Genomic DNA, 21,614 nt, shown 5'->3' with positions numbered 1-21,614 from the left:
GGGGGGGGGGGGGGAAAGCTATACCATAGACTCAAGGAGAGTATGGGTCTGCTGTGGATCTTCTGATTGATGAAGAGGAGGAGGAGGCGGAAGAGGATTCGACAAGAATTTGAGTGTGCGAGGAAACAAGGATAGACCAGAATAAGCGTGAAGGGGATCGTCCTCTACACTTGTACACCGGCGGTTCGTATCAGCCATCTGAATCACCGGAAAATTCCTCGCCGATGGGGATTTCAGTTTAAAACACTGACGCCGAGAGAGAGAGAGGAGATGGGGTGGTGGGTTTTGAAAATTGAAAAGGAATGAGAAAAGCGGGATTTAGTAGTATTGATTAATAAAAATCTAGGGTAGATTGATATATGGGCGGGATGTAAAAAAAAGGAAGAAGACAAAACTGGATAAAGGGGAAAAAAATATTAAAAACGTGAACGGCAGGATTCGAACCTGCGCGGGCAAAGCCCACATGATTTCTAGTCATGCCCGATAACCACTCCGGCACGTCCACTTATTGTTAGTTTTTAAGGTGAACAACGTTTATATGTTTGGTTTTTTGGCTTTGTGGGATGGAACAACATCTTCAATTCTTGATAGGCCTTTTTTTTAGTAGTGGATAGTTTTTACATTTTGGTTTTCGACTTTTGTTCTTAAAAAAATAAATAGAGAGAATTGTTATGTGTAGGAAAAATAAATAAATAAATAAAACTCAAATAACTATTGTTTATTTTTAGACTAGATAATGTATCATTCATCGCGTGAGTTTGAAATTAATATAACAAAATATAATTATATACTTTTAAAGAAGTTTAATAACTTATTGAATAAATTAATTATATAATAGTTTATATTACATAAATATTCTTTAAAATAAATATTTTTCAAAGCTTGTACAAAAGAACTCAAGGCTCTAATTTGGAAACCCCTCTTGCATGCTTATGAATTAAGTATATTAAATTAAAACATGAAAAGTAAGAAAACAAAAACTCGTGGTAACCCATTTTCATTCTTGCATGCTTAATGAATCTAATCAACTGATTAGATACATATACACCATGATGGGTGAAAGTCCAATCCCCATGACTGAACAATAAGATTATGGAGGTCTAGGGCAATTTTTTTTTGGCTTTTGTAATATTTATTAGTAAATTATTTTAATATTACATAAAAAAATAAAATGTTAATAACAAAACCAATAATATGAAAATTAAAATTAAAATCATTTTTTTTAACTCACAATGTTCTATAGTAATTTTCCACATATACTACTTTTAGTTATTCTTTGTTTAAATACTTTTTTGACTTATGTTGTTATATATTAGTAAGGAATTTATTTTCAAGATAAGAAAATCTCAATAAAACTTATAGTATTTTTAAAAATACAATTTCAAATGAAAAACTTCCATTATTAAAAACACATTATATTAAGTTAACTAAATATATAAGCTTACTTTTTATAGAAAATGTGGCCTAAATTTCTTATTTGGGAAACTGTAGCAAATAACATGTTTTTCTCAACAAATTTAACACCAAATTTCTGATTGTTTGTTAACACCAGGAAACAAAGTACAAGCATAGGTTGCAGGATTGATATTGATTATCAGTAACATGCGACAGATTTGACGAATTAACAGATGCATTCTACAATGCATGATCCAATGCCTTTTAAGACTTCCACAACAAGGAGAACACATACGACCACAGGAGTCAGTATGAGCAAAGGAGTGGTGAAACAGACCACTGCCATTGTTAGATTATAAAATACATATCTAATGCAACTGAAAGTAAGGAGAGCCACACATAACCTGCATCAAGACAATGTAGAAGACAATAGATGAGTATAATTACTATTACCGCATGCATGTATTAGAAAGTTCAATATTACTTTTAAGGGATATGATAGTAAATTTCGTTTTGATACGCACCATAAGAATTGAGTAGTAGTATCTTCTAGAGCCGCTGAGATGTATACATGAACAGTACAAATCCATAAAAACACCACAAACCAACCCAGGAAGAAACCACATCATAATATGGTCCATACGCTTGTTGATTCTGCAAACCAATAAAGCCATTATATCTCAATCTAATGCATAAAGAGAGAACATAAACACAATATATTACCTTTTCTCTCTTACGTATTCGTCTATAGATTCGGGGCCAACTCTTCGGTTATAATGCCAAAAACGCCAACATTGGATAGGGAGAGTGGCAACACAGCCACAAGTATAACCGATGATCCATATAAACAAAACTATTTGTGGGTGTTCTTCATCTCTTGGCTGGATCAGAACAATTATGGCTGCAGAAATCATGGCCAAAGTCACAACAAACTCGATCGAATTCCAAACGCTTTCATTTGTGTATGGATCACCCAATTCAACAAGCTCGTGTGGTTGCTGACCATCTGTTGATGGGGAACTACGACCGTTTGTGATGTCGATGATGTGTTCACGCTCGGTCAACAAAGGGCCTTCCATTGATGATCACTTTTTGGTTTCTTTCTCCTATTTCTTGCCGATCAAAAGTTTTTAAAGTCCATCTTATATCAGCGTTGACACACGAAGCATATACCTTTCTACTTTGGTGCTAAATTATTATTAGTCCTTTTTAAAAAAGAAATAGACCAGATCAACAAAGTAAACTATCTTGTAGAATTTAGCAATTAAATTATTATAAAAAATAGTCAGATAAAAAGACACATAAGGAGGTTCTTGAAAAATTCAGATCAAAAGCATGAGTAATAGCCTCATGACAGACATCTCCGGGAACCTATTTCAAGTGGAGAGGGTTTAATGTGGTATAACACTTCTATGTTTTGAATATTAACAAAACAACGTAACAAAAAAAAAGTCTCCCGCAAAACACCTTAACCTCATCTCATCAATCCCTAACCAGTGATTGACAGAGAGGGCATGTCGATTTGACTCTCAGCCATTTGTCTATACACTTCGAATGAAATACGTGTGAGCATTCAAGTTTCCTTATTACTATTCTTTCTTCCTCTCCAAATGTCTCCAAGCATATGCAACAACACTGCACACCATCATTAAAATAATGAAAACAACAAAAAAAAATTGGCTTCTTCAAACACAGTACTATAGTAGTATTAGATTACTCACATCATCAGGGCTCGGTCTCTGAAAATATAATCCACCACCCAAAAGAGAATCTACATCATTTTTCTCACAACTTATTATCTACCATAGATGAGAACAAATGTTCCAAAACACTCGTGAACAAATTATATGAGATAAAAATATATATACCTGCACATAATAGAAGTGTAAATGCATATCTAATGCAACTGAAAGCAATGAAGCCTACACATAACCTGCAAAAGTGTAATCAAGAAGACAACAGTGAGTTATACTGATTAATTAGTTAGGGATAATTTAACAAATTAATTCTCTTTCGGGATATGATTGTGAGTTGAACCTGTGGAGTTTAGGAGCATCGGAAGGAGATGAGTGTGCATCACAAATCCATACAATCCCCAAGATTAACCACACAAAAAATAAACATTCAACCCCAATCTTCAAAACCTCCATCACCCGATCCACTCTGCCACCAATATTTGTTTGTTTTGATTTAACTAACTAAACCCATTAATTTCAATAACAACAAAAGAAACATATATAGTTTTGCTTTCAACAGAATTAAATAGGAATTATTATGGGATTATTATACCTCGACCTTGAGTAAACCCCAACTTGGTTATACTTGCGGAGAAGCGAAAGGATAATAAGGAGGGCAATGGTAATACATCCACAAGTGTAACCGATGAGCCATGCTAACAAAAGTGCGTGTGGATGTTCATCTTTTGCCAGAGTCAAAATTACTAATGCTGCAACAATGTGAACCAAAGTGACTACTAATTCCAATGTATTCCAAAAACTATCACAGCCTCTTGTAGATGATGAACTTGCACCGTCATCTGAAGTTTCGTCATCAGTAGACAGAGGCGAGCTTAATGAAGAATAGCTTCCCTCGTCCAAAGACGATCTTGGCGTAGAATAGTCGTCATCGGTTGTAACGTCGATGACGTGCTCATCATTATCATTGTGGGTTTCGTCATCGGTTGTAACGTACAAAGACGATCCTGGCGTAGAATCGTCATCGGTTGTAACGTCGATGACGTGCTCATCATTATCATTGTGGGTTGCGCGCTCCATTGTCACAAAGTCGCGCGTACGTGTTGTGTTTTTCATTGGCCGTGTATGCACTTTGACATGATCGATCAACACCTAGAAAATGTGTACAAGGAAATATAACTAATCGCATAAATGGAAAATCTTGCGTATCCATATCAACTAATATATTCACATTCCAAAAATGTACAATTGGAGATACAAAGATATGGGAATATCTATAAAAAAAAAGAGGAAATGTTCCTGTCATCGATAATTTTTTTAATCAGTTCCGTTTCCAATTCGTTACAAATATGACAAAAAAAAAAAGTGGCATACATGTGTTAATAACGAAAAGTGCCGGAGTAGGTGTGTGATTTGTGAATATCAGAAGTTTAAGGTATTTATGCAAATAACCAAAAGTATCGGGTAATTTATGTGTCATGTAATGTAGCTAATGAAAGTGTCGGGCGCATGTGTGAATTGCATAAACTAGATACTATATATACAAATACATTTTTTTGGGTCAAAAATCATATATAAAATTATGTACGCACTGTGTTTATTGTGTTACGTGTAGAAAAAAAATGAAAATAATTTAAGCTTCGTGTGGGCGTTCGCCATATACATAACTTGTCTTAGCCTTGACTAACACGTGTTCGGTTGTCAAGAAACATGAGTATTTAAAAAATATACGTAGAGAATGTGCACTATCATATATTCGACCATGAATATGTTGTTTTAGTTTTTATGTGGTTGATTAAAAGAATGGGAGACATAACAAATCACACAACATGGGATGTCTAAAGAGATACACTAATGTGTTTAATTATGATCCAATGGCTGAGAAAGAAACCCTACTTTGTCGGTAACAAGAGCGTAGCCGTCCGATGTGTCGAATCAACGGATCCATATATATCATCGACATTTTAAACACGAAGCGGCAAAGGAATGAAAATAAAATGTCATAAAGGTTTCGACAAGATCTTCGAATGGGGCCGACAAGATAAATCAATGTTAAACGAGCTTGTCTCAGACGGCATCGTTTTATGTTCCCATGATAACATATAAAGTGGTAACATAATAATAAAGTTCAAACACATTAACACACCAATATACTTCTATCATAAGTATCAAAAAAATGGCGAATGAGAGTAGTATTCTTGGACTCGCAATCACCGAACTACGGCTAGGTCTCCCCGGAGATGATACCATCGTATCCGGGAAGAAGAGGGTTTCTCCGGAAGTTGAGAGAGACTTGGAATGTGAAGCGGCGACTAAGAGTCAAGTTGTGGGTTGGCCACCGGTTTGCTCGTACCGGAGAAAGAACAGTCTCGAACAGACCAAAAGTTCGTACGTGAAAGTGAGTGTAGACGGAGCTGCATTTTTAAGGAAGATTGATTTGGAAATGTACAAATGTTACCAAGATCTCGCTTCCGCTCTGCAAATTCTATTGGGATGCTCTCTCAATTTTGGTTAGTTCTGAACTCTTTTTGGTTTTGGTCTTTAATTAAGGCCATCAATGATCAAAACGTATAGTTATTAACAATATTGTTTATGTATGGAAATGAAGATGATACTTTAAAGGAAAGTGAATGCGTACCAATATATGAGGATAGAGATGGAGATTGGATGCTTGCGGGAGACGTTCCTTGGGAGTATGTTTCCAGTTACCTCTATAACTTCAATTAAGTTTCGTTTTCTTTTAGTTGATTTCTAATAAATTATACAATTATTTATGTGCAGAATGTTCCTTGGATCATGCAAGAGGTTAAGGATTATGAAGAGATCATGTAACAGAGGATGAATGGTTTTTTATATAGTCACATGTGAATGTGAGTGAGCCTTAGAGAAATCTCTAGATAATAATACTTCCTCAATATTTTTCAAGTTTCATCATCACGTAGTACTCTACTCAATATGTCTCTTCGGAAGTCCAAGGTTTCCGAAATTTTTGAATTGACAATCTATAGAAGTTGTTTTCTTTTACATAATTTATTCATCTTTTTATCTTTTGGTCACTGGACTAAAGTCTAAAGCCGGTTCTGGATAACAAATAAAATCAATTATAAATGAAAGTGGAAAAAAGTTATGAACTACGGTGATATCAATACTTAAAACTACTTCATATCAGAAAAATGATATTGAAACTTCGAATCTGTTTACATTGCCTCAAGATGGGAGAAAAATGTACATTCTCGTTACAGTAAATATAACCTCTTGTCACCGATTAGATGTGCCGGGGTTTGGAAGAACCAAACCAGGGGATCAAACTAGGCTAAACCGAATTTCTAATCAGGTATTAGATGAGTGGGACTGTGGGAACTGTTTTATGAACAAAGAGTAATAGATGAATGAAGACGAAATGGGCCAATGTGACAAATCTATTATCGGTTAGGAGTTGAAACCTTCAGAATAGGGTGTCAAGTAGCTTTGGAGACATGAGAACCGCCACAGATTTGAACTGCAAATCCAAAATAAGTCTTATGAGAATCAAGGAAACCAAACTCAAACAATACCAAACAGGTCTTTGTATGTGGCTTTAACTGTATAAGCTTACTTTCTCTTGTCTATACTTCATGCGTATAGCACTTAAGGGGCAACCGTTGGTGTTAAGCTGCAGATTTTGTAAGGCATACACAGATGCTTTCAGATCCGCCGCTTTGTACGTTGTGTAATGCTCAAGTGTTGGATTCTGCAGGCAACAAAAAAAAAGAAAAAAAAGAAGGTTAACATTTTGTGGAACTAAAGTGTGTCTGGATATAAAGAAAGAGAAGCAACATTACAGACCCATGGGTGGTTTGATTGGTCCAATGTCCACTTGGCAAGAAAAACCGCTGAAGCAGCAACGACGGAAGGAAGAAACTTCAAGAAATGGTAGTCTATTAATGTCAACTCCGTTAGATAGCTGGCTAGAAACTCGACTTCAAGGCTCTGCCGAATCAGCAATCAAACATCGTCAGTCTTTCTACTAAACTTTGTAACAAGAAGAGATAGGTGAGCAAATTGCAAAATGCATTACCAGGTGAGAGGCGTGTGCTGCTCTGATAAATCTCCTGAGGAACGTTTTTGGAGTGGGAGTGTATATTTGAAAGCTAAAATGCTTAAGTACCTGGTTCTCCATTTCCAAAACCTGCACATCAAGATTTCAATAACACATTAGTACATTACACACTTTCTTTTCTAGGTTTTAGACAGCAATCTCGGTATACCTGATCTCTTGTGTAGGTGTTATCCGTAATGAAGCAAAACTCCTCAATGCGTGGCGCACAGATTTCCTCATACTTCCTGTAAAGTTGTATGTATAAACAAATATAAGTTTAGTTTCACTTTTGAGACGAGATTTACTAGTGAGATTTGAGAGGAACATACGAGGCAATTAGCATGCAAGTGATGCCGAGTAGTTGTAGTTGCTGTCTTTGCACGTAGTTTCCATGGAGGAAGCAGTCTATGAGATACACTGTGAGGTAGAGAGTATCAGGTACAAGTGTGTATTCCTCAGAGACCTGTGATTGAAATCAGGCATTTTTTGTGAGAACCTGGAAAATGGCATAGAAGCTACAAAAGTTAGCATCAAAACTCAAAAGTGAACCTAAACACTAACCTCCACAAGCCAATCAACCAGAATCCCCCGCATGGACTGGGTGACATCCTTTTGTACTCTCTCCATAAAGTCAGGAACTGGTCTGCGTTTAAGCTGCCAGAAGAGAAGTGACACAGAAGCAGAAGGAATCAAACTTCCAGAGCGTTGGCTTAACAAATATCTATAGAGACTACCAAAGCCTAGGAATTACCTCTGAAACACGCAAATTGTAGTAGATATCAGGGGCGTAGAGGCAACACAGTAAAGGATCCTTGTCATCTGAATCAATGTCTACAAATTTTGGAATATCTGGTACAGTTGAACTACCAACAACAGCACTTTTCTCAGCTGCAAACATTTGCAGAAAAAGGGTTTATAAGTCAGTAAAGACCACTCCTTTATACAATAGGAACTAATCACATGAAAATTTGTGTCAAATAGATCACCTGTAGAAGCTGATCTCCCAAGTGGTCTTGGAGGCAATTTGAAATTCCACTTCTCAATACAGTTATCAGCTGTGTCATTTGTGCCTTTACAGAGAGACAGGTTTCCTGTTGTATTTGATACAACTTCTACTTTTGCATCAGTACCGGACTGAAGATCTGTGACTTCTGAAGTTACAGAAGATGTCAACTGGGATGAACCCCGTCCTTTCTTTATCTGCTTAATGTCTTTGGCCTGAAATGGCAAAACCCATGTCCCAGAGATGCATATATTACTTCACAAGATATCACAGGAAGCCAAACACTAAAAAGAAACAGAATGTACTTTTAACAACCTCAAGTATATCTGCATTGGAGTTAACATTTGTGATCTCCCCTAGAGCCGCTCGCTTCTTCCTCTTGTTGGGTGCAGTGGCTCTTGTATCCTCCAAGGCTGGTCTTTTTGCGTTTGCTCTCTGTTGATTCTGTGTAGTAGAAGTCATTTCTGCAGCGCGCAAAGCAGAGGCACGGGCACGAGTGAATGGACGAGACACATCATTTTCCTTCCCCATGTTATAAAAATCCCACGAGAAGACACAGCCTTGAAGAAGTCTTGAGTCTTAGGACTGCATCATCTTCCTCCCGATCTGTCAAATTGAAAGACAAGAGAACACAAAAGATCAACCTTTAATGCAATAGAGAGAGATCAGATTGCTCATCTGCAACAACGCATATAAAAAAAAGATGGCCAGATTGACTCAAAACTAGAACCAACTAGATTTTTTGGAAACTTTCCAGGAAAATTTTGGTCCACTGAACCAATAGTATCAATAGAAGATATACATACATACAAGCTCCAAAGGTTCAAACTTTTTTGTTTTCAAAAACTCCGTAAGATTCAATGGTAGAATCAAAAAGTTATTTGATTTCCTTATCGAACAATGCAAACAGTAATGCAGAAAAGAACCTCAATTTTACAAAATCTAAAATATGAAGAAAAAATATTAGGAAAATCAATATTCGAGAATCCAACTACTCTTCCTTTCTATGTTGGGGGGTTTATAAATATTTTCTCAGCCACATTTTCTTGGGGAAACGAACAGATCGTGAGAAACCTAAGCAAACCCATGAATCAGAGCTTTCAACATCTAAAGAAATCTCAAAGGAACCCACAAAACCCTATGCCTTAAAATCAACTCGCATTCTCTTCTTAAGAAACCCTTAAAAACATGGGCATCTTTGCAAGAAATCCGAAAAAAAAAAAAAAAACACATAAAAAGTTGAAAACTTGCGGCGGCTCAAAACGCAAACGAAATGCAGATAACGCGGATGCACAAGCAGAAATATCAAAACTTTCTTAACAAAATTAAAGTTGAAAGACTGAGATTAGAGAACCTGATGAGAAAGCTCCAGAAAAAAAAAACCTTCAGGAGAAGAAGAAAAAAGATAGGAGCTTTGGAGACAGATCGAGATGGTGAATCCGCTCTTTAGTTTGGTTTAAACGATAAAAGAAGACACATTTAGAAATAATTAAGGAAAATATAAAAATAAAAAGAAAAATATAACCTTTACTAACGACATTAAAACAGTGTTTTTCAAAAAGAAAACATTATTTTTATGTACAGAGAAAAATGAAATTAAAAAAAAAAAAAAAAATTGACCTGTTGAGTGTTGACCATAAGTCCATATGGGGGAGAGAGAGAGAGACGAAAACGAAGTGAGTTTATTGGGGGAAAAAGTTGAGTTAGTTTAATTAGTCCTTAATTATATGAATTTAGTAGCGTACTTAAACATAGATTTGGGTGATAAACCCCGTGAGATATGGGTAATAATTTGGGTATAAATGTGATTTTTAATTTGCCATATTTATTATCCTTTTTACGTACAATGGTATATGTGCCATTAATTCCACACCGTTTACTAATTTAATGAGAAGCAAGCAACCGAGCTACAAGTAGAAATCCCTTAGCCATTATTACAACTTTTTGTTTTCATATTTTCTTTTTCTTTTTTCGTGTTCACATGGTTTTTTTTCCTTTTTCACTTTTGTAGCAAATCGCTTAAATTACCACACACCTAAAAAAACAAAAAAAACAAAAAAAAACAGTCCAAATCGAAGGTCCCAACAACGATAAAACTACATCGTGAGTGCCGGGCCGAGTGGAGTGGTGTATATGTTAAAATGCTGCAGAGATATTGTTCCTTCTGGCCTTAGTTTCGTCTTCTTGCTTTTTAGAATTTTGTTGATGTTTCTTGTCACACCTTTGTTTGCTCTTGTTATGTAGTAATCTTTAATTTGTTTATAACAGTAACAAATAGAAATGATTGAAGAATGAAGATAGTTACTCTAAAGTCTAAAGTTTAATAATTGACCTTAAAAATGCTAGTGAGAGATGGACGTAACAACAAGAAGTCGTGGCCCTAATAATGTTTAAATCCTAAAAGGTAGATCTAGTTTATATTCAAAAAACACAAACAAAGTCACACAATAAGAAAAAAGTTAAAGAGAGAGATATAAGGTTTATTTATATATATATACTCATACAAATTTTACTGTATGGTACTATGGTTGGTCCAGTTTCAAGTTTTGAACTCAGCTTTTCCCTCCATTCCCCCCTTACCGCATTTACTACATTTTGTTAGACCATGAATTGATAGACAAATGGATTTTAACATAATGGATATGTTTGGTGGTCCATATCTACTACTACTTTAAAATTCTAGAGTACTATCACGTGAGTACAATTGTAACCATGGCTTTAAAAAAAAAAAAAAACAAAGAAATTTAGAAAATAAATTTATTTGCCTTTGTTTTATGTTATGTTTTTGAGGCCGATGGTCCCTTCGTTGTTATATAGTGGACGTTAGCAAGATATGTGAAACCATTTATTTAGTTAACATCCGAAAATGCAACCAAGAGATATGAAAAATGAATTAACAATGGAACTTGCATTATTCTTCAACTGATAGTTACGTTTTTTTTTTTTTGATAAATATGTCTTTTATTTGCCGATCTCGGATTCCATGCAAACTGGATTATGTTCCAATTTCCAAAGTTGTTTTTCTCTTCTCTGACTAGATCAACCAAGGTATTGCAATCTCTTTTAAAACACACAATTCTTTTTAGTGATTTTTTACACCACATAATAATGTATGTCGATCGCACTAACGAGCGCTTGAGTAGAGTACTAGTTATTATAAAAGCTTAGGCTACTCTCGCCTACTCCTCTATAAAAAGGTAAAAACCATCATGGTTTTGGTCTCTCTAACTATCCAACCTATTGACAAAGCTTACCATACATGGGATTTAAATTTGAAAAATTTAGGAAAAAATAATAATTTGGTTTGACTAAAAAAAGAAAAGAATAAGCCAAAAAAAGAGAACTGTGGGAAAAATGGATCTAAAAGTTTAATTTATTTTACTGCTGAGTATTGTTGCTGGTTATATATATTGTAAAATATATGGGCCCAAAGCGAAAACGGGCCGTAACAAATTGCTCAGCCAAGTATAATGTTTGGTCCACCACCCTGTTGGTCAAAGCGGTTGCCACCGAGTATAGTTATTACATTCTTCAATGTCCCTTCTACGAGCTCATTGTCAGATGCATGTTTGATCTGACTATGGCAGATGCGCCCAATACAAATTTCATTGAAGAGATTGATTCTCTTTGCAAATTCTCTATAGGGTAACTTCCTCTCGCTTTATATTTTTACATTCTCATGGGACATAGATGGCGCTCAAACTGTTCGAATGAGCCTGCTCACATTCCATCTATATGTTGCAGGAGGAGGCTGGTCAAACGTATATACAATACATCTCTCCACCAGATTTCGAAAGTTGCAAGGCTTATCCGTATCAATTTGAGATCAGTTGTTGAGGTTAGTTGATCCGTGGTTTCTATTATTATATTTATATAGCTAAGATGGGGACTGGGATCATTATAATAATAATTAAACATCACGATCGTTTCATGTGACCAGTGATATTGTCACATTAAGGCGGTGACAAGGGCGAGCATTTGACACAATGGAGACACAATGGAGACGATCTGACAAACGTGAATCCAGACACATCAATGAATGGAAAACCTTAGGAATGAGATTAAGAACGTTAGACATATCTATCTGTCTCGAAAGATCCAATGGCGATGGGGTGGTTCGAAGAGGCACTGAACAAGTGTGTGCTACAGATATCGAGAAACAACATGACAAATGTTACTTTTTATTGTTTATCATTTATTTATTACTCTTCCCTACCATTCTCATCTTCTTTTACAACTTTCGTACACTCTCCATTTCATAATATAAATATAAGATATTTTAGAATTTTTTTGTTTCATAATATAAAATATTTTTAAATTTCTATACTATTTTTAGATTTATTTAATATTTTCTATTATGTAGTTTTGTTTATGATTGGTTGAACTTTTTTACAGTGGTCATTTCTTAATCAGCATGTTTTCACTCAAAACATCTTATATTTTAAAACGGAGTATATTATTAAATTTAACACACTTATTCAAACATTAAGGTAAACACATACTTAACTTGTTTCTAACACAAGTTTAAACAGATTTGTGTAGGTAATTATTGAGAGGATGTCATTTCGACCTCTTCCTATTTATAGATTGAAGTTTATATTTCCTACCAAAAAATTTTTTTTTTCCGATTTTTTATTGTAAAATGGTGCATATTTTAGAAATTGTTAGGCACTAGTCGGACGATCAGGATAGACCTAGCGCCTATCAAAAAAATCGAAGATTAAATGAGAATTAATTGAGGACTAGTTTTACGGTTATTTTATTAAATTAATTAAATATATATAGTACTAAATAAATGTATAATTCTGTTTGTGTTAAAAGAAAAAATATTAGATCAAATATAAAACTATAATATTATCTTTGAAATGACGGTAAACATATAAAAACGTAATTTAAAAATAAAATTTTATGATTTTTATCAAAAATTTGTACATTAGTTATTGTAAAACATCACAAACTATTAATTTAAATCTCTAAATAATAATAAAATATTTGATTTATATTTAGTTCCAAAAATAATCGGTATAGAGAGACATAGATAATCGATGTTAGACGGAAGTAATCATTAATTGAGGCGGAGAAGATAGGCTTAGCGATTTTTCAGGGTGTAATGGATGCTAGACTGGAATTCTTAAAATATGAGTTGCAGCTATGAATATATATAATCTAAATAATACGTATGAACTGTGGACTGACATAAAAGATAAAATTTAAGAATGGAGGCTTTTATCATTGTCCCCTAAGGGAATCTACAATTCTACTCTATTTTAGAGTAAAATCTCTATTATAGAGCAACATTTGTTCCAACCCTACTCTATATTTTACTCTGAAATAGAGAAAATGATAGGATTGCTCTATATATAAAACAACTCTATTTCACCTCTATTTTGTATACTAATTCTATTTTAGAGTTGAAAATAAAATATATTGGAGAAAATAATGTTTTATTTTTAAATTATTTTATTTAAAAAAAAATAAAAATATGCATTAAAAATGGTCTAAAGGGTAATTTGAACTACACCGAAAAAACTAAACAAAAAAAACTACAGCACAGTGCTCGATAACTTAATCGGCAAAAGAAGTATATTATAAAGAGAAAATGTAAGTAAACGGGGATACCTAATTCTTATATCAAACTTAATTTTTCTCTTTCAAGTGACAAAAGCAAGACGATAAATAAATACTAATTCATATGATCTAGTATTAGTATATGCGATGAATGATCATTTTGTGATTCTTCTTCTTCTAAATTACATCGAAAGTTTAAACATAAATATGAAATTTGTGCAAATTAGTTATGTATTTTAAATATGACATTTTCGTTTATTGATATAGTCTTATATACGGATTAGAGGTGTGTATATGATATTTTTTGATGTTATTTTCAAAATTTATTTATTATGTCATACTTTTGAAAATAAATAAATTTTGTTAGCGACAAAGAAATGCTCTCCTTCATGTTTCCTCATCTCTTCTAACATTGGAAATTGCAATTTTGACATCTTTATAGTAACAATATAATAACATATTGAAAACTGAAGGTGCACGTTTTTTTGGCAATTATTTGAAGCGTTTCTAGAAATATCGATCTTTATCAATGTTACATATATGTTAATCTATGTTTTATTTTTGGACTTTATGGACTGACACAACAACACTTATCAAATAAGCGGCCTTCAATTTTCGTCACTGCTAACTGGAGTAAGAATTATGTTAACAAGTGAACAACAGTTCAATCACAAAAGACTAATAATCTTAAGAGTAAAAAGACAGTAATAACTAATAACTGAGAGGAAACATATAATTTGTTATAAGTATAGTCTTAAATAAATGATTCAATTTCACCCTTGTGGAAAGAAAAGATGTAATTAACGAGGAATTAAGTAACAGTATACGCTTCGTGAGGCTATTATACATATATATATATATATATCGGTTTAGAAATCTGCTCCTCATTTCGTCGATAACATTAATTAAATACCTACTTTGAAACAAGCTCGCTAAACTAGATCGCCCTCACACTCACAGCCTACCTCTACACAAGATTCATGAACTTAACTTGGTCCTAATTCATCCAAACTTTAACTATCTTCATTTAACATCTCTTTTTCTTTCATGTGCACTAATAAAAATTGTATATGGGCCTCTCTCATTTATATTTTATTAGTTTTATCAATCAATGAAGATAGTTAGAAAGGATCATCAAATACATTTTCGTTATTGTATGCCGGACCCTAACCGTATGAACCATGGTGATTGGTTTAATTAAGACGTACGTGTGTTATAATCTATTTTGTTAAAGAGTTATGCACTTTGTCACTATTTTTAAAAATAACTCTAACGATAGCTTGTTTTTTTTTTTTTTATAACAATATTATGAGTTTTTTTTTTAATAATTTTTTTTAAAGCACCCTCTTTCATAATACATTTTTTTCATCATACATTTGAAACTGGTCTTTACATAACTAAGAGTACCAGGCACAAAAACAAGTGTGTTGTCAAATTCTAAATCACTATTTTTTGTTCTCAGATTTGAGAGAGGGAATCTGCTTGTCATTTCGACAACAAACATACTTCAGATCACAATCAATTTCAAGAGTAACAAGGCACGTGAACTGGTTGATTAAGTGGTTCTAATATATAACTTCAGTAAAATCGATATATTTACATATTTTAAATGGATATAGAACCAAACTACTCCACAATATATATACCAATTTTATTGTGCTATATATATAAACATAGACATTGTTTACTTTAACAATTTTCCCGAAGTTATACTTTGCGGTGATAGTTATACTTTGGAGTCATCGGTAAAAGTTTACTAGATATAAAGTAACTAGTTGATATATATTCTAGAGTCGTTTGGTTTGACGTGATCGTAATATGTTGGGTAAAAAAGATATAATTCAATAATGTTGTCGTTTTATTAGGTTTGTCCATACTCGTTTGAACTTTTTTTTTGGTTTTTCTTTCAATGTACTAATTTGAATATATAATAGATGCAGAAACAAAAACAGATTAAATTAGATCTCTGTGTGGTGTTAATTAATGTCGGGATCCATGTAAGGTTAAGGATAAAAGATATAGGGCAGGCTCATGGCAATGAAAACATGGTATCCAATGAGGTTGAAAGCAAACCGCATCTAACTTTTCTTTCTTTTTCAATTTTATTAAACATAATGATTATTACAAATCTGGATCACTGGTTATGTTATCAAGCTTAAAATTAAGAGACGACACTGTTAAAATTAGGTCCGACATATGATTCCAAAACTCTAGGTGGCGTTTGTACATTTAGTTATAAGAAACAAAATGCCCTAATATAAGTCCAGATAGGGTTTATATAATTACACGTGGATGATTATCATCCATGTCAAAAACGTATTACATCCCTTAAAGCCAAGAGATAAGTATCCCATTCTGGCTGTCACCATATATATAATATTGTCTTTCCCTTGTATATATAACTCCAAACACATATTCGTAGTATTAACTTATCCATTACAATTTCAAATAATACCAGATAATATATTTGTATTTATATTACTTATCAACAGTCGTCTTTTCATAAAATATAAAAACGTACAAGAAAATTAAATCACTGATGAAACATATACGTAATTAACTAAATTTAATATCTTGTTAATAATTTAGTGTTTTCGAGACCTATGATTTCTAAAAGTAATATATTACATAAGAGAAATTAAATATTAATGTTTTTACTGCATCTAGCTGTATAACAAAAATACACTACACACACATATATGCTCGTTGGTCATTGCATACGTATACACACATAAACAGAAATACGTATAGATGTGTGTTCTGGTGTGGGGTTAGAACTGCAGGGAGACAAGGTACGGGATATCAATCTCTAACTCTATGATGAAAAATCATAATTATTCTGTTTTGTGACATTTTGGAAAGCGATGTAGAGAGCATTATGTGAGGAGCACGTGCATGGATGATGATGCATGTGCATGTCCATGTGTCATGTGTATTAGTTACATATTACTTGTTTCCATAAATAAATTTGGCTTGTTCTTTTCAATTAACGTAATCAGCAACACCTAAAAATGAAAACAATATAGTACCATTATACCAAGCTTCACGATTATCAAAATTCAAAACTAAACACCAACAAACCCGCGCGAGCTAGTGAATTAGTTAAGTTTTGTTCCGACATTGTCGTCGTGTGAGATCAATATTTACCATCAGACCAAAATCATTATATAACAACAAAAGTTTAGTTATCATTCTTCATCATTAAAAATTTTGTTGACACACATATATAACAATTTATCACCAGGAAATTCCGTATCTTATTAAATTTGAATTATTTCTATTAAATCAGTAATTATAGGGATAACAACAACCATTAGTGCGTTTATGTTTTTCCATTTTTTTTTTTGAACATTATGCGTTAATCTTAAGGACTAGTGTTGGAGATAAAACAAAGGACCCTTGAGGTGTAAATTTTTGTCGTGTTGTAGATATTTTACTATTGGAATATAGCGTAGTGAGAGCCAAGTCGGATAGAAGAAGACAAAAAAAAAGTATAAAAATTATTAAAAGAGAAGAAAATAAAATAAAATGTCAATAAGACGAAAATGACCAAATTTAAATAAATTTAAAAGAAAATGAATGGGGTAGTGTTTCCTTTTGTTGAGATGCCAGCGGAAAAAGAGATTCATCTCCACGCTTTTTATTGGTTCCCAATATTTGATTCAACGTTTGATCCATTTCAAGTAAAGTAATTATTATTTCTTCTAAAAGTAAAAAAAAATTGTAACTATTTTCCTTTATCACAAATTCGTCCACATAATCAACTGGTCCGTCGAAACTTTTTTATGTATGAGTCCTTTTGATTTATGAGGTACGTGCACTAATATATTACTATGTTCAAAATAAATAAATAAAGATCACACTATTAATCTACTATATTGGTTTCGTGCATCTTCTTTATATATATAAAGAAGATTTGAATGTTAAATTTGTCTTTAAATTGGATCAGCGGATAAGGAATAAGTTTGTAATTTAGATAGAAGCCAAAAACAGTAGAGGCTTAAATAGGCAGCGAAAAGGCAAGTGATGTTTGAAAGTTTTGGTCACTACACTTGTAAATTGTATTTACTACTACTGTTCCGGAAAAGGACATTGAATGCAAAAAGAAAGCTGATAACGTTTTCCTCCACTACACACAATTGGAATATTTTAAACCCATACCACCGTTTATTCATCTAACATTAATCTTTATGTGTTTGAATTTGTACAAAACGATACAAAATACTAATTTGGATTTATCTTTTGTTTATAGTAAGATACAAAACAAATACACGTGTGTTATACCTCAATGTTTGAATGGTTTTTCTTCATAATTTTCTTTTTGGAAAATAAACGAGAAAACCAACAAAACATTCAAAAAATTTAGGAAAATTGTGTATTATTTCAAAAACATTTTTTACGATTAATTCAGTAAATTCATATAATTAATTCGTCTAAAACCAGAAAAATATGTAACTGCGATATTAAAATAATTTAATCTTTAGTTGAAATTTAACAATGTAAAATGAGTCTATCTTACTATCTAGGTGAACCAGTTTACTTCATCATCAAATTTGGTTTTAGTGAAAAAGATAGATATTGATAAAGCTTATCTCATTCGAATCGAATGTCAATCTATCATATTAGATTCGAGGCAAATTTTTGGTGTGCAAAACTTATGAGTGAGGCCACTCAAGACTTGACAACTATAGGTTGATTTCACGAAGGTTATCAGTTTGTGCTATTGCATAATGTGTCTAATGTTTTTGTTTGTATTTTTGTTTTTTTCTCTGTTATGCAATGGTTGATCCTCAATTCATTTTGTTTTTTTTTGTTGAATGATTTATTGTCTTCCAAAGTGTTATTTAAACAAAAAAAAAACGTTCGAATAAAGATATATTTATAAAGTTTTACTCCGAATCATTACATGTGAAAATCTTTCCATTTTTCTTGGTAGAAAAATCAAAGAAGATAAGCTATTTTGTTCTTTGCTGCAGTAAGCTATATATTGTTTGTACAGGACAACATTGGCCCTTTCTATTTTTGTTCCTTCTTTTGTCACAAACAAAAACACTCCTCTTTATGTCTCCCCCTTTCACAATTATGATTTCAATCAATCAACACTTACTTGACCACAATCGCTAGACGTACAAAAAGTAATTTGTGGTGGCAAAAAAATACATTTTACTGTATATATATATATATATATATATATATAATTTGACTGCTGTGTAAATTTTAATATTCGATTCGAAAGATAATAAGATTTTTATTATGACAATAATTGAAGAAAAAAAATCACGAAGCGTGTTATCAAGAAATATGTTGGATATAACTTAATTCCAATGACCGAGGAAATAACAAAATCAACATAAACAAAAATAAGTGATAAGACTACAAAACATTTGTCTCTTTCTTTCTTTTGCATATTTTGTCCGGCCGTATACACATTAATCGCTTTCTTAAAACTATAGATTATTTGAATGAACACTGTTTTAACTTCTACACACATATGAATACAAACTCTCCTGATACAATCTATCACAATACCTAAACATTGATTTGAATTCTAAATGGTTTGACAACTCATCATGTACATGTATCTTATCTTGCATAAATCAAATAATAAATTATATAATTTTTTCTTACAAAAGAAGGAAATGGCGGGACCTCCATAATTTTCTAGAGGTTTGGTTTGTTCGTATCGTATTAATCCAATAAACAAGTCGAGAAACCAATAAGAATGGACCAAAACAAGAGCTTTAACATATGCTTTTGCCTCCTCTCTTGATCTCGACTCCACCACTATAAATAATCTCTCAAACTCTTCCAATCTCTACCATCACCAAACAGCACATTATATTTTTTCATAAAGAAAAAAATACACAAACATCTTCCAAATTAATAAATTTTTAAGAAAATCAAAAAAACAAGAGCAAAGATGCCTGCAATGCTAGCAGATGTGTTTAGAGGCCATCCCATTCACCTCCCACACTCTCACCAACCTGACTTCACATCCCTCCGTGAGCTCCCGGATTCTTACTCGTGGACCCCTAAAGACGATATCCTCTTCGCTGCTGCTCCTTCCCCTCCGACCGCGGTTGAAACCATCCCTCTTATCGACCTTGACCATCCTGACGCGGCCAACCAAATCGGTCATGCATGTAGAACTTGGGGTGCCTTCCAGATCGCAAACCACGGCGTGCCTTTGAGTCTTCTGCAAGACGTTGAGTTTCTCACAGGTAGCCTCTTTGGGCTACCCGTCCAACGCAAGCTAAAGGCGGCTCGGTCGGAGACAGGTGTCTCCGGCTATGGCGTGGCTCGTATCGCATCTTTCTTTAATAAGCAAATGTGGTCCGAAGGGTTCACCATCACTGGTTCTCCTCTCAACGATTTCCGTAAACTTTGGCCCCAACATCACCTCAACTACTGGTATGTATTCATACACTCAAATCCAATACATTTGTACACATAATTACATATTGCTACTTAAGGAACATATAACCAAATAGAAGTCATGGTTTCGAGTCTTATATATATGCAAAAGTTTTAATAGAAGGAAAAAAATAAAACATATAAAAACGTAGACGAATTTTATTATCATTTAAGGTAAAACATCCGGAAACGTTGGACGCCCTATAGGTAGTAACAAGGGGCATAGATAACAGAAGCAACCGAAATTTTTTGCCATGTCCTCGGAGTTTAGTGGGATTTTAAGAGTTAAGAGCATATATGAAAAAAAATCTCTAGTGCTAGTGGACCCACCTCAAGATTTGGAGATATATTTCTTTTAGTTTTATCGGAGAAAACAAAAAAATTTCCAACTTGTTTTTTTTTTTTTTTTCCTAAGGTCGTACAAATATATTAAAAATCTTAAGTATATATGCAAATTGAGGAGTACCTTTTATTTTTTAAAGTTTTGATTATTGTCAACTCTCTCATCTGTTGTACTAATTAGATGACTACAACAATTCGTTTTTAATTAACAGCGACATCGTTGAAGAGTACGAGGAGCGAATGAAAAAGTTGGCTTCTAAACTGATGTGGTTAGCACTTAATTCACTTGGGGTCAGCGAGGAAGACGTTGAATGGGCCAGTCTCAATTCAGCAGATTTAAGCTGGGCCCAAGCAGCTCTCCAGCTAAATCACTACCCGGTTTGTCCTGAACCTGACCGAGCTATGGGTCTAGCCGCGCATACCGACTCCACCCTCCTAACCATTCTGTACCAGAACAATACCGCCGGTCTACAAGTGTTTCGCGATGATCTTGGTTGGATCACCGTGCCACCGGTACCTGGCTCGCTCGTGGTCAACGTCGGTGACCTCTTCCACATCTTATCCAACGGATTGTTTAAAAGCGTGCTGCACCGCGCTCGGGTTAACCAAACCAGAGCCCGGTTATCTGTAGCTTTCCTTTGGGGTCCCCAGTCTGATATCAAGATATCACCTGTATCGAAGCTGGTTAGCCCTCTTGAATCGCCTCTATACCGATCCGTCACATGGAGAGAGTATCTTCAAACAAAAGCAACTCACTTCAATAAAGCTCTTTCAATGATAGGAAATCACAGAGAGGAATGACCCATGAGATTAATACCTAATAGTTTTGTGCTCGGCTTAGTTATTTTGATTAATAAAATTGCTGTAAATGATTTTAGTAGTATCATTGTCTGTCCTCAATCGTATCTGTGTATTGCATTACATCAAAAATTGCAATTCTCAAGAAGAAGAAAAAAACATCTAGCACTTTCTCGAATCGTCCCATGACATGTTGCCACTAATGAGAATCTCATTAAAATACAACTATAATTCTGCAATTATGCATTGAGGGTCCCAAAGAAATTCTATGATTGTAACACTAAAAAAATCTATTTTACAACATTAAGGACAAACTACACGG

At 33.6% G+C, this 21,614-nt stretch overlaps 5 protein-coding genes, 1 long non-coding RNA gene, 1 other non-coding gene and 1 pseudogene across 8 annotated transcripts in view; 3 read left to right on the top strand and 5 right to left on the bottom strand.

The window, feature by feature from the left end:
- LOC104740251 overlaps nt 1-327 on the bottom strand; it is a 4,599-nt gene extending 4,272 nt beyond the window's left edge. For both annotated transcript variants that reach the window (XM_010460799.2, XM_010460801.2), the window contains exon 1: nt 25-327. In XM_010460799.2, the coding sequence (XP_010459101.1) occupies nt 25-198 (174 nt within the window). In that variant the 5' untranslated portion in view covers nt 199-327. The remainder of the gene's footprint in view (nt 1-24) is intronic.
- Nucleotides 424-505, bottom strand: TRNAS-AGA. Its single transcript has one exon. It is a non-coding gene; the product is annotated as a tRNA-Ser (tRNA).
- LOC104740250 lies at nt 1,597-2,493 on the bottom strand (annotated as a pseudogene).
- LOC104743320 (E3 ubiquitin-protein ligase At4g11680-like) lies at nt 2,631-4,234 on the bottom strand. The gene is made up of 5 exons (XM_010464418.2): nt 3,685-4,234; nt 3,433-3,558; nt 3,264-3,328; nt 3,117-3,166; nt 2,631-3,030 (listed from the first exon to the last, which is right to left on the bottom strand). The coding sequence occupies exons 1-5, from the start codon at nt 4,203-4,205 to the stop codon at nt 2,878-2,880; spliced, it is 915 nt and encodes a 304-aa protein (XP_010462720.2). The 5' UTR covers nt 4,206-4,234; the 3' UTR covers nt 2,631-2,877.
- On the top strand, nt 5,127-6,136 carry LOC104740249 (auxin-responsive protein IAA5). Its single transcript, XM_010460798.2, has 3 exons — nt 5,127-5,599; nt 5,698-5,782; nt 5,871-6,136. The coding sequence occupies exons 1-3, from the start codon at nt 5,266-5,268 to the stop codon at nt 5,929-5,931; spliced, it is 480 nt and encodes a 159-aa protein (XP_010459100.1). The 5' UTR covers nt 5,127-5,265; the 3' UTR covers nt 5,932-6,136.
- On the bottom strand, nt 6,264-9,633 carry LOC104740247 (cyclin-A2-3-like). The gene is made up of 11 exons (XM_010460797.1): nt 9,525-9,633; nt 8,486-8,776; nt 8,154-8,385; nt 7,919-8,055; nt 7,729-7,821; nt 7,497-7,630; nt 7,337-7,412; nt 7,147-7,257; nt 6,915-7,058; nt 6,685-6,819; nt 6,264-6,588 (listed from the first exon to the last, which is right to left on the bottom strand). The coding sequence occupies exons 2-11, from the start codon at nt 8,699-8,701 to the stop codon at nt 6,535-6,537; spliced, it is 1,332 nt and encodes a 443-aa protein (XP_010459099.1). The 5' UTR covers nt 8,702-8,776; nt 9,525-9,633; the 3' UTR covers nt 6,264-6,534.
- Nucleotides 11,703-12,271, top strand: LOC104740246. Its single transcript, XR_760175.2, has 3 exons — nt 11,703-11,815; nt 11,915-12,008; nt 12,111-12,271. It is a non-coding gene; the product is annotated as an uncharacterized LOC104740246 (long non-coding RNA).
- On the top strand, nt 19,470-21,415 carry LOC104740245 (gibberellin 3-beta-dioxygenase 1-like). Its single transcript, XM_010460796.2, has 2 exons — nt 19,470-20,149; nt 20,707-21,415. The coding sequence occupies exons 1-2, from the start codon at nt 19,659-19,661 to the stop codon at nt 21,293-21,295; spliced, it is 1,080 nt and encodes a 359-aa protein (XP_010459098.1). The 5' UTR covers nt 19,470-19,658; the 3' UTR covers nt 21,296-21,415.

This window comes from Camelina sativa, chromosome 14 (genome assembly GCF_000633955.1).
Source record: "Camelina sativa cultivar DH55 chromosome 14, Cs, whole genome shotgun sequence".
Taxonomy (NCBI): Eukaryota; Viridiplantae; Streptophyta; class Magnoliopsida; order Brassicales; family Brassicaceae; genus Camelina; species Camelina sativa.
Note: the sequence above shows the minus strand (reverse complement) of the source record. Positions and strands in the feature narration are given on the sequence as shown.

Coding starts and splice junctions, on each gene's coding strand:
- LOC104743320 (XM_010464418.2), bottom strand. CDS start 4,205: ATGAAAAACACAACACGTACGCGCGACTTTGTGACAATGGAGCGCGCA. Junction 3,329..3,432: donor GATGCTCCTAAACTCCACAG/GTTCAACTCACA, acceptor ACACTTTTGCAG/GTTATGTGTAGGCTTCATTG. Junction 3,167..3,263: donor TACACTTCTATTATGTGCAG/GTATATATATTT, acceptor AAAATGATGTAG/ATTCTCTTTTGGGTGGTGGA.
- LOC104740249 (XM_010460798.2), top strand. CDS start 5,266: ATGGCGAATGAGAGTAGTATTCTTGGACTCGCAATCACCGAACTACGG. Junction 5,600..5,697: donor GGGATGCTCTCTCAATTTTG/GTTAGTTCTGAA, acceptor ATGGAAATGAAG/ATGATACTTTAAAGGAAAGT. Junction 5,783..5,870: donor GCGGGAGACGTTCCTTGGGA/GTATGTTTCCAG, acceptor ATTTATGTGCAG/AATGTTCCTTGGATCATGCA.
- LOC104740247 (XM_010460797.1), bottom strand. CDS start 8,701: ATGGGGAAGGAAAATGATGTGTCTCGTCCATTCACTCGTGCCCGTGCC. Junction 8,056..8,153: donor TGGGAGATCAGCTTCTACAG/GTGATCTATTTG, acceptor AAATGTTTGCAG/CTGAGAAAAGTGCTGTTGTT. Junction 7,822..7,918: donor ACAATTTGCGTGTTTCAGAG/GTAATTCCTAGG, acceptor CTCTTCTGGCAG/CTTAAACGCAGACCAGTTCC.
- LOC104740245 (XM_010460796.2), top strand. CDS start 19,659: ATGCCTGCAATGCTAGCAGATGTGTTTAGAGGCCATCCCATTCACCTC. Junction 20,150..20,706: donor CAACATCACCTCAACTACTG/GTATGTATTCAT, acceptor TTTAATTAACAG/CGACATCGTTGAAGAGTACG.